At 61.0% G+C, this 15,592-nt stretch overlaps 1 protein-coding gene across 5 annotated transcripts in view; it reads right to left on the minus strand.

Moving 5' to 3' along the window:
- The window catches only part of KCNT1 (potassium sodium-activated channel subfamily T member 1), a gene marked incomplete at its 5' end in the record, with an annotated part of 68,169 nt that overhangs the window by 47,037 nt on the left and 5,540 nt on the right, over positions 1–15,592 (minus strand). For 3 of the 5 annotated variants that reach the window (XR_013994533.1, XM_081067523.1, XM_081067522.1), the window contains one exon: positions 7,505–7,663. Coding sequence is in view for 4 of the 5 variants with exons in the window: in XM_081067523.1 (XP_080923649.1) it covers positions 7,505–7,663 (159 nt within the window). Of the gene's footprint in view, positions 1–7,504; positions 7,664–8,078; positions 8,178–9,209; positions 9,226–15,592 lie in introns of those variants that run through there. The other 2 variants (XM_081067527.1, XM_081067525.1) reach the window with 2 other exon arrangements.

Raw genomic sequence — 15,592 nt, forward strand, 5'->3', positions numbered from 1 at the left:
CACCACAGAGCCATGGAGAGGAGCTGGGGGCGTCCACGTCTAACCCCTCAGCCACCCCTGCATAGCCGGCACCTGGCCGAGCCTGCAGCCCAGCCCAAATACCTTCCCAGCTGCTCCTGTCCCCCCACACTCCTGTAGGCCTTTGCCTCACCCCTTGCCACCCTTGGGGGGCTCACGGGGAGCGTCCCCACTGGAGCTGTGCTCCTTGGGTCTCCTTCCTGGGCTCTTGAGGGGTCAAGGTCATGAAGGATGCAGGCACCCCGCCCCCTTGGTGTGATCCTTCCAGCCTGTCACCATTGTTCCCTGGCTGAGGGCAGCAACCCTGCTCCCTGACTCCAGCTCCCACAGCCAGTGGGAGGGGGTCTCTTTTCCAACATTTCCACTTTCGAGCATATTTTCAATCAGTTGAGGACCTGCCCAGGAAAACAGCCCAGCAAAAGGATGGGCCATATTATTCACAGGCTGCCCACCCTCGAGGGTCCCACCTGACAAGGGCAGTGACCACCCTGCAGGCCCAAGCTGGAATCTTCCTTAGTGACCAGAGAAGGAGGCAGGCGCCAGATCACTAGGGCTCCAGCTTGTTGGGCTCGCCCCACCACCACACTGATACCCTCTGATGGGGGCTGTCAGTGTCCTGGGGCTGCCGTAACAACCCACCACAAACAGAATCTTAAAACAGCAGCAATTCATTCTCTCAGTTCTGACGCCAGAATTCAGAAATCCAGACGTGGGCTGGGCCAGGCTGCCTCCAGGGGCTCTAGGGAAGGGTCCTGCCTGCCTCTCCCAGCGCCTGGGGCCCCATCCCTCCTAGCTCAGTCTGTGTCCTCTCCCCTTCTTGTAACAACACAGCCGTGGGAGTCAGTGCCCACCCTGCTCCCGGATCAACTCGCCTGCATCATTACCTTAACCACACCTGCAAAGCCCCTACTTCCAAATAAGGTCACGTCCAGAGGTTCCAGGTGCACATGAATTTCTTGGGGAGACACAACTCAAAGCACTACAGACTCCCTCCTCCTGAAGTTCCCCCAATTAGCTGTGTGACCCTGCACAGCTCCCTTTCCTGTGGGACTAGCCTCCACCCACCAGGTACCTCAGCCAGTCTGGAGTGGGGATGGGGAGCTAGAAGCAGGCTCCCTCTCCAGGGGTCCTGGGACACTCTGGATGATTAAGGACTAAAATCAAAGCACCGCTGAATCCCAGGAATGCTTGCCTGTCATCTCCTTTGGTGTCAACTTCACTTCACCAGTCTCCTTCGGACCAAATGTTGTGTCCCCCAAATTCATGTTGAGACCCTACCCTCAGGAGGTGGGGCCTTGAGAGGTGACTAGGATCAGATGACCTCACAGGGTGGGGCCCCTGATGGGATTAGTGCCCTCACTCCATCTCTCTGTGTCCCCCACCCCAACCTTGTGAGGACACAGTCGGGGGATTCTGTAAAGCAGGAGAGCCCCCAGGGCCCCCACCATGCTGGCACCCTGATGGAGACGTCCAGCCTCCAGACTGACACATGGTGTGTGCTGTTGAAGCTGCCATCGGTGTGCTTGTTACGCGGCTCGAGCCGACTGGGACACCTGAGCACCCTCACCCTGCCATCTCATTCCCAACAGCCCGTCTGATGCAGGACGCCCCCTTTCAGTCTAAGTGGTGGGCCATGGGGGCTCCAGGAATGAGTGGGAATCGCAACCTGAAACCAATATCACTCATGGTTTTCGTGACACTGGAGGGTGCTGGCCACCCCCTCACTGGGCGTCCGGGTCTGCTTCCCACTAACTCAGAGGATTTAATTTTGAGTCATGCACACGAGACCTCGGGATGCAAGCTTAGGGGCAGAGGGGTGCCCCGGGACACACAAGCCCGGGGGGCAGTGAGTCACGGCTCCTGGGGGACATACACTTCGCCATCTCACGGTCCCCTGACCCAGACAGCCACTGGACCCACGACACAGATCTTACTCCCTCTCACCGTACGCGTACAGCACACAGAATCAGCCAGAACCCAGCACCAACCCCAGGATTTCCCTTGATTCAATCATGTGGGCAGAGGAAAAGCGAGTCCCAGACACAGGGACACAAGGAGGCAGCCCGGTGATATTGGGGCCGGCTCCTGGGGTCCACGTGCCAGCACCCTTGCCACCGTCATGTGTAGTCTAAAGCCTGGAACTATGGCCATGGGGACACTACACAGGCAGGGAGGACGAGGGTGCATCTGGAGATGGAGACAAGGACCCTGGGCCTCAGGTCCGAGGGAGCGAGGTGGACGTGGGATTGAGGCCTGGGTGAGGGAGGCTCTGAGGTGAGCTGGGGCCCATTGGAGAGGAGGGTGTGAGGGAGGGCAGCTGGCAGGGGGTGACCGGCTGAGAGCAGGCAGAGGCGCCCAGGAGAGCCCTTGGGCTTTGGGCCTGAACAGCCAGGTGGCTGCTCTGGGCTGGGGAGGGGCTGCAGGGAGTGACGAGGGCTTCGCCTTTAGACGGGTGTACTCCTGGGTGCTGGCGACATGACCCCCCTTCCCTCACCCAGGGCACCACCAAGTCCTACTCTGCATGGAACCAATGGTGGCAGGAGACCCCCAACCTCACCTGGGCCCCAGCAGCCTGGGCCACGGCCAGTTCCCTGGCTGGCCTGGTCCTTGTCTTGTGGCTGCACATTTGCGATGGACACAGCCCCCAGCGAGGGGGGGGCGAGGAGAAGGGCCTGGAGCGGGGCTGGGATCCCACCTCACCCCACCCTAACTATGGCTCGGGAGCCACCAGCCCAGCCCAGCCCAGCCCAGTCAGTCACCTGTGCAGAGCAGAAGGAGGCCTGAGCTCAGCAGCCCTGTGCAGGCAGGACCCAGGGGACAGGGCCAGCAGAGGGGCCGGAGCAGTGGCGCTTGGCCTGCTCCAGTGCCAGTCCCTGCCTCAGCCTGACTGGCTCTGGTGGGAGCATGTCCGGGCTCTCCGTGGCTACCAGCCACTGTGACAGCGTCCTCTTGAAACCCACCAGTTTGCATGAATCCCACAGGTGCAAAGCTTGGGCCGGCTTTGGCTCAGGCCAGGGGTGACTGGGGGGTCCCCAGCCCCAAAGGTAGACAATCTTCCCCAAACTCTGTTCTCACAGCAACTCCCTGTCCCTTCTCTCACCTACACTGTCCCTGGAACACCACCATCCCCGACTCCCAGCCGGGGGTCCCCTGTCCCCACTCTCACCTAGTCCCCGATTCCCCTCAGCCCTGGGTCAGGCTTCTCCCTGCTTGTTCCTCCTGGTGCACCCTGACTCTCCAGCTCAGGGACGTGCCGCAGGCAGGAGGCCACCAGGGCAGTAGGGCAGCATTGGCTCCCATGGCCCCAACTCCTCCCGGAAGACCCCGCAGCTGAGAAACCCCAACCCCTGCAAGTGCTTGTGCTTTCTGGGCCCAGAGAAGCCCCTGAGTCCTGCACCAGTGGGTATCCATTGGTGGCCCCCACAATCCTGCCACCCCCTCTCCCCAAGCCATGTCCTGCTGTCTCCAGGCAGCCCCAGGGAAAGAGGCAGGAGGAAGAAGGCTGGGGGAGGGGAGAAGATGTGGGAGGTTCCGGGACTAGGAAGAGAACCAAGGCAGGCCCTCAGGGGGGAAGGTGCTGGCTGGAGGCTGGGCGGGAGGAGAGGCAGCCCACAGCACTTCCGCACCGGGGGAGCCTGGGGCTGCTGCCCAGCTCAGCAGTGCTGAGTTACTAACAACTACAGGTGAGAGGTTCTGAGCACCGGCTGTTCCCCGAGACACCACGCCCTCCATCGGGGCCTTCGCCCCACAGGGAGAGCCTGGAACCCAGGGACAGCCTGCCAGACCCACTTCTGCAGCTGTGGACAGGGGCATGCCCCCAGCCGAGACCCCAGCCTGTCTGGCTGTCAACAGCCTTGCTGGGCAGAGCCAGGTCTGTCCTCAGGGCTGCCTGTCCTTCCCCTCTGGCTTGTTGTGTGAAACAATATTTGGCATTGCTCAACTCCATCCTCTGTTATCAGAGGAGCTCAGGAAAACAGCAAAGGGGACATTTCGGGGTGGTGTCAGAGCCCCTGGCCTCAGTGTCCTTCCTGCAGTCCCCCAGCACTCTCCAGAGCCTGGAGCCCCTAGATGCTTCTCACTGCCTGGGCCTCCTGGGAGGCCCGGGAGTGAGGGGAGGGCACAGACCCTGACATCACCCCCACTGCGGCTTTGGGGACCCCCTGGGCTGTGTCCCACCAGGCAGGCAGGTGTGGGAAGCAGCTGGCCCTGGGCATGCAGGCCAGGAGGTGGCACCTGGCAGGCTCTTTCTCACTTATGGCTCCTGATCCCAGCCTTCCAGTCATTCTACCCTTGTGGGGAACAAGCCCGTGGTGTGGCAGCCCCCGGCTGAGCCTCGGGGGGGTGGCTGAAACTGCATGCCCATGTTATAGACCAGGGGCTTGGCGATGGGACACTTATAGTGACCAAGCACCCATCTGCAAAGCCCTTTCCCACCCACTCTGTTGCTGCCTCATCATAGCCACCCTTTGGGGAGCAGGGGCTGTCATCGCCCCATATAGAAAGCCTCACCGCCTGGCTGGGGCCTGCAGCCCCTGAGCAATGGAAGAGGCCCTGACCCCAAGTCTGTCCTCAGGACCAGGTGCCAGCGCCCCGGTTTCCAGGCTCACTGCAGGGCCAGCACTGACAGGAGGGGCCAGTGCTTCCCTCAGCAACTTGGCTCCTGGGTGAAGGGGAGGTGAGCTGCCTGTGAAGGGGCAGGAGGCCCAGAGCCCCAGGCCTTGGGACCCAGCTGTACTCTGTGAGCCTTGATCTCCAGGAGCTCAGCTGCCCAGGAAAGTGTGGGTGCTGTGGCTCTGCACCCCCTCCCGGAGAGGCCACACCGCAGTATAGTCTCCTCTACCCACAGGGGCTAAGCCCCTCCTGCCCCCAGAGGCCACCTGTGTGAGGCTGTGGTGACTCACAGCTGTGGCTTTATTTCTTGGGAGAACAGGAAGCCCATAGCCCTGCCCACCCACTCACAGCCACAGGAAGCTGGAGGTGGCAGCACCCCCACTCACTCCACAGAGCCTGGGGCGTGTGAGCAGGGGTGTGAAGAATAGGGAGGAGGGAGAGGATTCTGGAGCAGGAATGTGGGAGAAGGCTATGTGGGGGCAGGGTCAGCCCTGTGCTGGAGGTGGGTCCCCCACCACTGCCCCCCACAGTGAGAAGGAGGCCAAGCTCAGCTGTCTGACCCTGGGCTTCGCCCAGGCTACTGGCCCATCCATCTGCAGCCCAGGCCCCATTCCAGCACCCCGAGCTCTGTGGGACCATCCCTGGGGTAAATCCACGCCCTTGTGAGACCCCGAGCACCTGCTGAATACGCCCAGGGCATGCGGGGTGGTGGTGGGGGGAGGGCAGGTCTTCTGTGCCTCAAACTTCTCAAAACCTCTGGCCACCCCAGACCCAGACCAGGCTCTCAGCCCCTTGCGCCCCGGGGAACGGGGAACGTTCTCACCACGTCTCCCTCCACTCAGAGGAGTCCTGACAGGCAGGGAGAGGCCTGCCCCCCCCCCCCCCCCCCCCCGCCTCCCGCCACACACACACACTGGGAACCAGCGAGGGGGCAGGGGCCCAGGCACTGAAGATGAGGTGGGGTGCTGAGGGAGGGGAGGGACGGGAGGCTCTGCGTGCCTATGTCACAGGCACCCGGGGGGTCCTCCGATCGCTGCCCCACCCCTCCCTGAGGCTGGGGTGTCAGCTCAGAGCCCAGTTGGAGCCTCCACAGGTGTGTTCTTATGGATGGGGACTCAGGTCACCTCAGGACTCTCCAGGTGCCCTGTCCTGGGTTCCTGCACTACCTGCCCCAACGAGAACTGGGAGAACAGCCTGTGAGCACAGGGGTTCAGGAGGGGCCAGCCCGGACTGGCAGTGCCACAATTACCACCTTTGGGCAAAGAAGGTTTGAGAAAAGAGAAACACTCATGATGGGACTCCCTGTGCAGCTAGTGGAAGAGAGGCCCCCACCAGGCCCCATGGTCCCTGCCAGACCCCACGGACCCCTCCAGGCCTCTTGACCCCTTGCAGGCCCCCACCTCACTCATCACGGCCCCCACCCCAAGGTTGGCCACTGCTGCTGTGCAACCAGCAATGCTTCTCAGTCACTCCAATTACATCAGCCACAGCCACTGGCATTTATTGAGGCATCCGGAAGCCATGGGCCTACGCGGGGAGGCAGCCGCCATCCCCTGCCCGACACAGGGCTCTCTGGAGCTGTTGCATTCAAGAACCGTGTCCAGCGGGGCAGGCACCAAGGGGGCTGGTGCTGACTTAGCAAGATGCTGAGCACATGAACCAGGGAAGCCCCCACCTACGTACACCCTGCCGGGACTGGCCGGGCCACCGTCGCCTCTGCCCAGGCAGGCAGTCAAAATAAACTCTGACCTGGGACATGTGTTCTCGGGTGGATTTATTTATTACTATAGCACTCGGTCCAAGAAGATGAAACAACATCACAATCAGAAAGCCCCTTCCTGGACTCGAAGCCCTTGATTCCAAGCGGCGGAGACACTGGGCGCAGCTCTCCTGCTGACCTACTTGGGGAATGCGGCCGCGCAGCCGGCCGTGAGGTCTGGCAGCACCTCCGTCTCCAGCAGCACAGCGATTTGCAGCCCCTCCCCACAGCTGGAGCGGGTCTCTGCTGGCAGATCCTCACTCACGGTCTGACCTTGCTCATGGACATGTTTTCCCAGCTGCAGTGTCAGCCGTGGATTATTCTGAGCGCTCAATCTGCGTCCTGACACCTTTCAACCCCTTGTACCCTATGCACAACTCCAACAACTGCACTGTGGGGGGAACTGCAGATTTGCTCACCCAGCCCAGGGTGCAGGCAGCGCCCCCGGCCCCGGACACACTGTGAGGAAAGCGGAACGCATAGGATCCGAAGCCCACAGACTCCAGCCCAGTGGGAGTCCTTGGCACTCTCCTTCGCTGGCAGGCGCCAAAGCGCCTCCCCTGAGGCCACAGCGCTAAAGTGCTGGGTGTTTACCGAGACAGCTATCTGAGGAAAAGGCAGAAGCAAGCAACATTCCTCCCAGCTTCCTGTCAGGCCCTCAGCACAGGAATTATTCCCAAGGGCTCATTTTGGGGTCCTTTACCGAAAGACTCAAGTGCATTTTGCTTGTTTCCGCCCAGGAGAATTTAAGGTGACCGGTGTGAGCTTGAAGGACACGATCCCTCATTTAATAATAAATGACCACAGCCAGAGTCTGCAGGACAGCAGCCCTCCGCCAAATTGCGGGGCTCCGCCACCGAGGCCCTTCCGACCCTGGCTTGCCCGAAAGTCAGCAGAGCTGCCAGCGGGGCTGGGAGGCCAGGCCCGGAGTCGGTCTCTGGGGAGAGGCTCTGGCACAAAGCATCCTGTCCCATCCTTCAGGCCCCCACCCCCATCCGAAAGTTCTGTCCCGAAGCCCGAAAAAGTTGAAGGGCTCGGCAGGCCTTCAGCACCGCGGACAGCTCCGCGCGCGGAACCCCCCCTTCTCCCCCCCCCCCCCCCGCGCCCCCGCCCTACCTGTCGTCGTTCTGGAATGATTGGTCGCCAAGCAGCAGGTCCCGGAAGCGGTACCGCGGCGGCAAGGGCAGCACCTCCGACTCCAGCTCGCTCATCTTGAGGCCAGCGGTGTTCAGGAGCACGCCGTCCCCGCGGCCGCCGTCCCCGGCGCCGGGCTGCCTGCGGGGACACGCCAGCGCTCCCTCAGCCCGCACCGCCCCTCGCTCGGCCGCCTGGCGCACTCCCCGGCCCACCCCGCGCAGCCCCCCCTGATCCCGCGCCCACCCCCGCCACCGTCCCCCACCCCACGCGATCACCTGGCGCAGACCAGTCTCGCAGTCTCGGCCCTCCCACCCCAGTCGCTCTTCCCCGCCAGCCGAGCAGCGCACCCCTGCAGCCGCCATGCCCACCGCACCTGCCCCTCACTCGGAGCCGCCTCCGCGACTTGCAAAGTTTGTCACCACCAGCTCAGGTGCAGGCACTCACACCACCCCTGGGCCCCCACCGCGGCCATGCAAGCCCTCCCAGCTCCCCCACACAGCCTTTGCCAAGGCTGGCTGACCACACAGCCTTCCTCAGGGTCCGGGACACCCACCTCGGCCCCCAGAGACCTCCTCTCAGACCCTTAGGCTGCTGGGGGTTGGGCGTTTCCAGGAGACCGAAGAGACCTTTGTGTGGCGCCTCCCTGGGCCACACAGCTCAGATAGGATGAGCACATGGCAGGGGGTGTCCGTGGGGGCGGGGGAGACCCTTCTGGGCCCTGAGCCGCCCTTGTCAGCATCATCAGGACTGTGGGAGCACAGTGACCCCTGCCCCAATCACGTGAGTTAAGGAGCCCCTGGAGGCGTGGAGCAGGGGGTGGGGCCAGGCTTGGAGGTCCTTGGTGAGCTGCAGCCTTTGGGGGTTCAAAAATTGGTCTTCTGGGGCTCCTGCACCTTTCCTGCCCCCACCCCACATAAGTGAGTTTTGGCTACAGTTACATAGCGGGTGGGGGCAGGGGGTAGAGTCACCTCCAGGCTACTGGGCAGCAACCCCAAGGTCCTCGGAACATCAGCACCAGGACCTCTCTGCCCTCCAAACCAGAGGACAGTTAGGTCCCCCCCCCCAGCCCCGTCACAACACGGTGGCATTTGACCCAGCAGAGCAACCACATGCCCCCGTTAACAGGATGCCGTGGGGACACATCCCAGAACAGGTAGACACATGGAGGCCCGTGCTGTTGGCACGAGTGGAACACTCAGGTCAGACCTCAGCGCTCCTGGCCCCAACCAACCCTGGACTGGTCCCCTGGCATCCCCTGTCCAGGTGAGCCCAGCGCCGCCTCCCCCCAGAGCTGCCCCTGAGACAGCCCCAGCCGGTGCTTGTGAGGGGAAGCAGGAATTCTCCCCCTGCTGCCTCCGCCCGCTGGGCTCAGCCTTGCCCTCACCCGGCTCCTCTAGGAGCCAAGACCCCCAGGAGGGCAGCTGACTCTTCAGTGTGGGTGACTCAGGAGGGGCCTCCTGGGCCCCTTCTAGTGGCTCCAGGGAGGCAGAACAAGCTTGGGGGAAGGGGGCTGCCCACCCTGTCTGGCCTGTCCCCCTAAGACTGCATGGCTGGCGGGAGGGCAGCAGGACGGAGGAACTAGCTTGATCTCCTGGCAGGTGCGGGTGTCTGCTGACCACACTCAGCACCTGTGCTGGAAAATGGAGGGCAGGCTGTACCCAGAGCAGGAGTGCAGGCCACTCACCTGGAACTCGAGGTGCACGTAGACAGACAGGCGCTGGGAACCCTCCTCTCTCTCCTCAAGCCAAGAAGGGTGGGCACATGCCCTGAGCACCCCTTCAGGGCCCGGCCCACGTCCCTGGCCCCCCGGACGAGCAGCTCGCATGTGTCAGCACCCCCATCCCATAGCTATTGGGAGCTGCTTAAGGACCGTCCTAGGCCAAAGCTGTTTTTCCAGGTCACTGGTTCAACCCTGAGGATCTGGCAACATTTGAAAAATAACATTTTCCTAACTGCATCAGCACTGCATGTTTTTCCTCAGTCACAAGCTGGCTGGGCCGCGGGGCCCTCATGGCCAGAGAAACAGGCTGTGTTCTCTCGGTTTTGCCCCTTTCTTGCTGAAAGCCCCTTCAGTGGCAGAACCCCAAGAGCCCCCCAGCCCCCCAGGCATGGCTATTGTCCTCCCCATATTGAGCTATTTGGGTTCTCTTCTGGCCTCAAGGCCCAGACTTAGTAGGGCCTATAGAAGAGCTCAGAGGTAGGACCTCTTGTTAGCTTGATGGGGACACAGGGAAGGAAGGGCAGCAGGAGTCTGGAGGCCTGTACACTCCTGAATGTGGTCTGGGGATGGTGACAAGTGTACACTGCCCCTCTGCCCTCACGGTGTGGCCGTGACACTGGACATTCAAGTGAGCTCAGGGTGGTGAGCTGAGCTCCTGGCACCCTGCCTCATCCCCCAGCAGAGCCCACATCCACACCAACCTGTGTGCAGTGCTGGTCGATGACCAGGGGCCCTGGGGTCTCCTGGAAAGGTGCCCGTTGTGGGAGGGATGTGAGCAGCTGCTCGCCTGATCACCGGGGTCTGGCTGAGGCCTCTCCCCGGGCCCGGAGGCCTGCGTCACTCAGAGCTTTTGGGCACTTGGGAGTCAGGGGGAGGGGTCGGTCCTTTAAGAAGCTGAGATGGTCTGGGAGGCGTGAGAACATGATTCTGGCACAACCGCCTGGACACAGGGGTCGCCTCACAGTCTACGCCTCCTCCTGTCGCATCCCATTCGCTCCTCCCTGCGTTACTCTAGGGGGCCACGGAGGAAGTCTGGGCCCCAACACCACGCCCATTATCTCATCCTCTGTGTGATGGCCGCACCAAAGGACTGCCGATTTCTGCGAGGACTCTGTGCTTTGGTGGCTTGGGAAGGCACCCACCTCCCTAGCCCTCACGCGCCTTCAGGACAAGGCATAGAGCAGATCTGTGGGACTTGCCCCGACCCCGGAGTCAGGGCAGAGCTAAGTGCCCCTCCCAGGCCAGCCCAGGGAGCCCGTGCTCCTCTGGGGACGCTCAGAGCCAGTCGGCGGTCAGCATAAAGGCACAAACCTGCCAGGCCCAGGGAGCAGCTGAGGGTCCCGAGGACTTGAGTGTGGCCCTATCCTGCTCTATCAGTCCCTGCTGGGTGGCCCTGGGGAAGTCACTTCACCTCTCTGAGCCCATAAATGAATATTCTGATGCCACGGACCCTTACGGGCCGATGGTAGAGGTGTAAGGAAACAGTGCCAGGTGCTCAGTGTAGCGCCTGGCACACGAAGGCTCAAGTTTTTAATTGGGGCTGGTCAGCCAGCCGTTTGGCCGAGTTCTGGTGGACAAAGGCCCCGATCCTGAGCGCCAGCTCCCCACGATGCCCACTGCAGGTCAGTGGGAGGCCCCTCTGGGGAGCTCAGATTCGGTGCCAGCGAGGGATCCAGGCAGCGAGGCCCATATGAGAGAGGCAGGGCACACACGGGCACTCACGACAGGCAGCCCGCCTCAGCAGCCTGTGCACTCACAACTTGGCCCGCCAACCCCACAGGAGAGAGAGCCTCAGTAGGAGTGCCAGCTGCATGCCAGGGGCCACAGGCCACTGAAGGGCAGTGTACGAAACTAGGACTCTCTAATGTGATGAGCACCTGGGGTCAGAGCCCAGGGAGCTCCACCGAGCTCCTGCAGCTTAGGACGAGGCCCACTGGGTTGGGAGCCGGGCAGACTGACACTCAAGCCATCTGCTTACCGCCAGGCCGTGCTGCCGGTGTGTGGCGGGGGGCTGCTCTGCGCCAGCACTTCTGCTTCTCTGTCCCTCCCACATCTGCCCCCTTGGTGGTCAAGCAGCCAGTCAGCAGGACTGAAGGGAGGGAGACGGGTCAGAACCTGCTTCTCTGGCCCAAGGCCCCAGGCCCTGATGGTTTATTAGTCTGAGGTTCTGCTGCCTCAGTCAAGCTGCTGCAAAGCACAAAACAAACAGAAGCTACTCTGTTCATTGGGAAGGCCGGCCGACGTCAGACATGGATAGCAGGCACGCTCCCTTATGGCTCCAGGTGCAAAAACCCTAAGGCAGCTGCTGGTAGATGGAAGCTGGCAGTGTATTAAAACAATGCACCACCAAAGGGTTTGTTCTAGAAAAAATGCAACACACTTCACAACACTAAGAAATTAAAGGAGGGCGGCCAGATGGCTCACTTGGTTAGATGGTGAGCTCTGAGCAACAGGGTTGCCGGTTCGATCCCCACATAGGTCAGTGAGCTGCGCCCTCCACAACCAGATTGAAGACAACAAGCTGCCGCTGAGCTGCTGGAGGGTCGGCCAGATGGCTGTTGGTTAGAGAGCGAGCTCTCAACAACAAGGTTGCTGGTTCAATTCCCGCATGGGATGGTGGTGGGTTGCACTCCCTGCAACTAAAGATTGAAAACAGCGACTGGATTTAGAGCTGAGCTGCGCCCTCCACAACTAAGACTGAAGGGCAACGACTTGACTTGGAGCTGATGGGTCCTGGGAGAAACATCCTGTTCCCCTTCCCCAATCAAGTCTTTCAAAAAGAAAAAAAAAGAGAAAAATCCCATGATCACGTTAGCATATACAGAAAAATGATTTAAGATTCAAAATCCACTAATAAATTACAGAGGGAAACATTCTGAATCTGACGAACAACAAAAGGAATTGACCACAAATCTAGGCAAATATCACAGGCACAGTGACACTGGAGGCATTTCCACCAAGTCAGGGGTGCAGGCCTGCCCAGGATGGGTGCACATTGCAGCCTGGACACTGACAAAGAAAAGAGCACTGAGCCCAAGAAAGGGACAAAGTGCTGTTTGCAGTCGGCATAATCATTTACCTGGGAGACCTGAGAGAATCCACTGGAAAACAATCAAAACGCATGAGCGCTTGTGCCGACACGGCCAAACCAAAACCATCAGGACAAACGTGAAGACACAGCCAGGCCTCAGAGTGTCGCTCGGACCAGCAGCAAGAGCAGGAAGCCAGCAGCAAGCAACCAACTGGAGGCAGAGCCTTGTTCCCAATGGCTGCAGACAGGCGAGCAAGTTAACCAGCACCCATCAACACACATGGCCATTTTCTCAGAACCTGACAAATTAATCCCCAAATTCATACTGAAGAATAAATGTACATGAATAGCCAAGACGGATATGAGGAAAAAACAGAGAGGGGACGGGCCCTGCCAGGTGAAGGGTCTGACTTGTAGCCACAGCACGGGAAACCCTGGGCTGCGGCACAGGATGGGCACACAGAAGGGGCATTGAGGACTGAGAAGGGAGGCGGTGTGGAAATGAGAGCAGCTCTACCGTCCCTCCGAGGGCTGACTCGATGTCCTAGCAGTGGGGACAGGAAATGGAGGCACAGAGAGGTGACATGACTCACCTAACCTCAGCAAGGCCAGCGCTGGGACCAGGCATCCCAGTGGCTCAGACCCACCATGGCAACAAACTTGGGAACAGACTGGGGGAGAGTACAGAGAGATACGCTTAGTGTCGAGAAGGCCCCTTATTTAATCCACGAAACCAGAATGCGTAGAGGAACAGGTTTATCGATGTCCGTGTCAGAACAAGACGCTTCTGTTTAAGTAAAGACGCGTCAAGAAAAGGAAGGAGCGGTGATGAGGCGTTTGCAACGGCAGTCATGTTCCAGCCACCGCAGGAACGCCCGCCAGTCATGAGGGAAACGCGGCAAAGGACAGGCAAGCAACAGCGGCTCAAAGGAAGAGAAGGAGGAACCAAGGCATCATGTACGCAGACCTTCTGCCTCACTGTCAACGGGCAGCAGGGTCCTGGTCACAAACACAGGGGGTGTTTGCAGGGGGGTGCAGAGCTGAGTGGTCACGAACATGCAGGGCAGGACTGTGCACTCTACAGTGTTGTGCTGGTGTCCATGAGTGACAGCACTGGAGCCGAGAGCCACGTACCCACCGTGACATTACAGCAGCTCTTTGACACCGGGCCTCTACCCAGGATGCCCGACAGTGCACATGGCATCCTGGGAACGGACCCCGCCACAGCTGCCTGGATGTCCACTGGCTAGGGACAACGCGGTGCTGTGAGCAGGTCCCCGTGGCCCACGCGGACACAGAGTGACCCTTCAATGGGACCGACTGATGTAAAACAGCAAACACACCCCGGCTCCTGGGGTCGCCAGTGACGGTGGTGCCTTTGAGCTCCAGTAAGCCAGGCACAGACGGCCCCCACTGCTCGGTGACTGCAGTCGGGGTGGGGGGTGAGGGGGTGGGGGGTTAAAGGCCGTGTGTGTCATCCACAAGTCGCAGGAGGAGACCAAACATGTGTGACTCCTGTTACTGGACGTGAGAAAGCCAAGGGCCCGCCCGCCCGCCCCAGTGTCACCTGGCTGCAGCCTAGGTGTCCCTGCCCATCCCTGGGTGGGCCCTGGGGAGGAGGGGCTGCTTCTCAGCCTGGCCACGTGACATCCTGGGAGAAGGGTCCGTCCCCTGTAGATTGCTTGTCATGTTCAGACTGACCTTTCAGGAGCCGGAGTGTGACTGAGGGCCACCCCCTTTGGCTGAGGGACTTGGTCCCTCTCCTAAGATGCATTTTTCCATCGTTCACACTCAGATCAAAATTTCCAAGGAGCCTGGAGCTGCGTTTGACAGAGGCACTGGGGGCGGAGGTGTGCATGCACGTGTGTGCGTGCACGTGTGTGGGTGTGCGTGTGCATGCAGGTGTATGTGTGGTCTGTGCACGCACATGTGTGTGCATGTGTGTACAGGTGTGCATGCGGGGATCTGTGTGGATCTGTGCACACGTGTGTAGTGACACGTGTGCACACACATGCATATGCATGTATGTGCACACACGTGTGTGTGCACAGCTCGCACATCCCTGCCGTGACCTGGACAGTCCTGCGGACACTGCAGTGTCACCTGCGTGGGGGCAGTTGAGTGCTGGGCTCAGTGCCCAGGCAAGGGGAAAGCTGCCAAACGTCTCTGCTGATCACAAGACAGCAAGTGAAGCATTTCCTTCGCACAATAAAAGCCCGAAGCTGGGGGAGGGCATCTCTGGGGGGCCCACACTCTCCTGGGGAAGGGGCTTGGCCGCTCACCGCCACCTCAGAGATGCGTCACATTCTAAGTAGAAGCTCAGATGCAACACTGAGCTGAATTCAAACTGAAGCGTCATCAAAACTGACGCTTCTAGCAGCTTCTCTGTGCACTAAGCAAGCCCAGTGCACAGGGAGGAAGGGCCCTGCAGCAGCAGTGTGGACACAGGGGTGGGGGGCCCATCACCACCCTGGCCTTCCCCCAGCTCACAGGTCTGCCCCCACGGACACGTGGCGAGGCAGACACCTACCACCCACCTGGCCACCCGCCCGGTCCAGCCTCCCCAGAGAGCCCCTGCTGCACACCAGATCGCAGGGCGCAGCAATCACCCCCAGGTGCCTGAGACCCTTGTCCGGTCTGGTCCGCAGGCTGCATCCCGTCCTCTGGCTGAAGCAGCCTGGACACATGGTGGCTGCTCAGAGGGACCCAGGTACCACACACAGCCCTGGGCCAGGCTGCTGGGGCAGTGCTGACCCAGATCGGGAACTGGTGTGCAGGGGCAGGGGCTGCCCCCAGAGCTTGAGGCGGGGACATGGCGCCCCCTCTGTCACAGCAGGTGTGGAGGCTACACCTGGAGGAGAAGGACGCCCGTCTGCCCCATTTCCACGGCTGCAGGCGGCACCACCACAGCCCTGCTCAGCCCCAGAGTCACACCAGGTCCCTGGGTCCCCGTGCTGGCCATGCCAAGTAGCAAGAGCTGGCACAGCCTGCAGAGGTGCTCCAGGCTTATGCGGAAACTGAGGCCCGAGGAGGGACACCATCGTGCTTACACACACCGTACACCTGGCAGGACCCTTAGGACTTGTGCCCCAGCGTCCCAGAGAACCCGACTGCCTGGTGGCTTCCTGGGCCTTCGCCCTCCAGGCTCACCTCTCCCCCTGCACCCTAGGGGCTCCCATGTCAGCCACGTGGGATGGAATACTGCACTTGCCCCACACCCAGGGCCTCTGTTGCTGACTTGAGACTCAGCTCTTCCTGACACCAGATGCAACCAAGAGGTGCCAGCAGGGGCCACTGGCCCAGCACCCAGGGTCTC

The sequence above is a fragment of the Rhinolophus hipposideros genome, assembly GCF_964194185.1.
Source record: "Rhinolophus hipposideros genome assembly, chromosome: 11".
In the NCBI taxonomy this organism is placed as follows: domain Eukaryota; kingdom Metazoa; phylum Chordata; class Mammalia; order Chiroptera; family Rhinolophidae; genus Rhinolophus; species Rhinolophus hipposideros.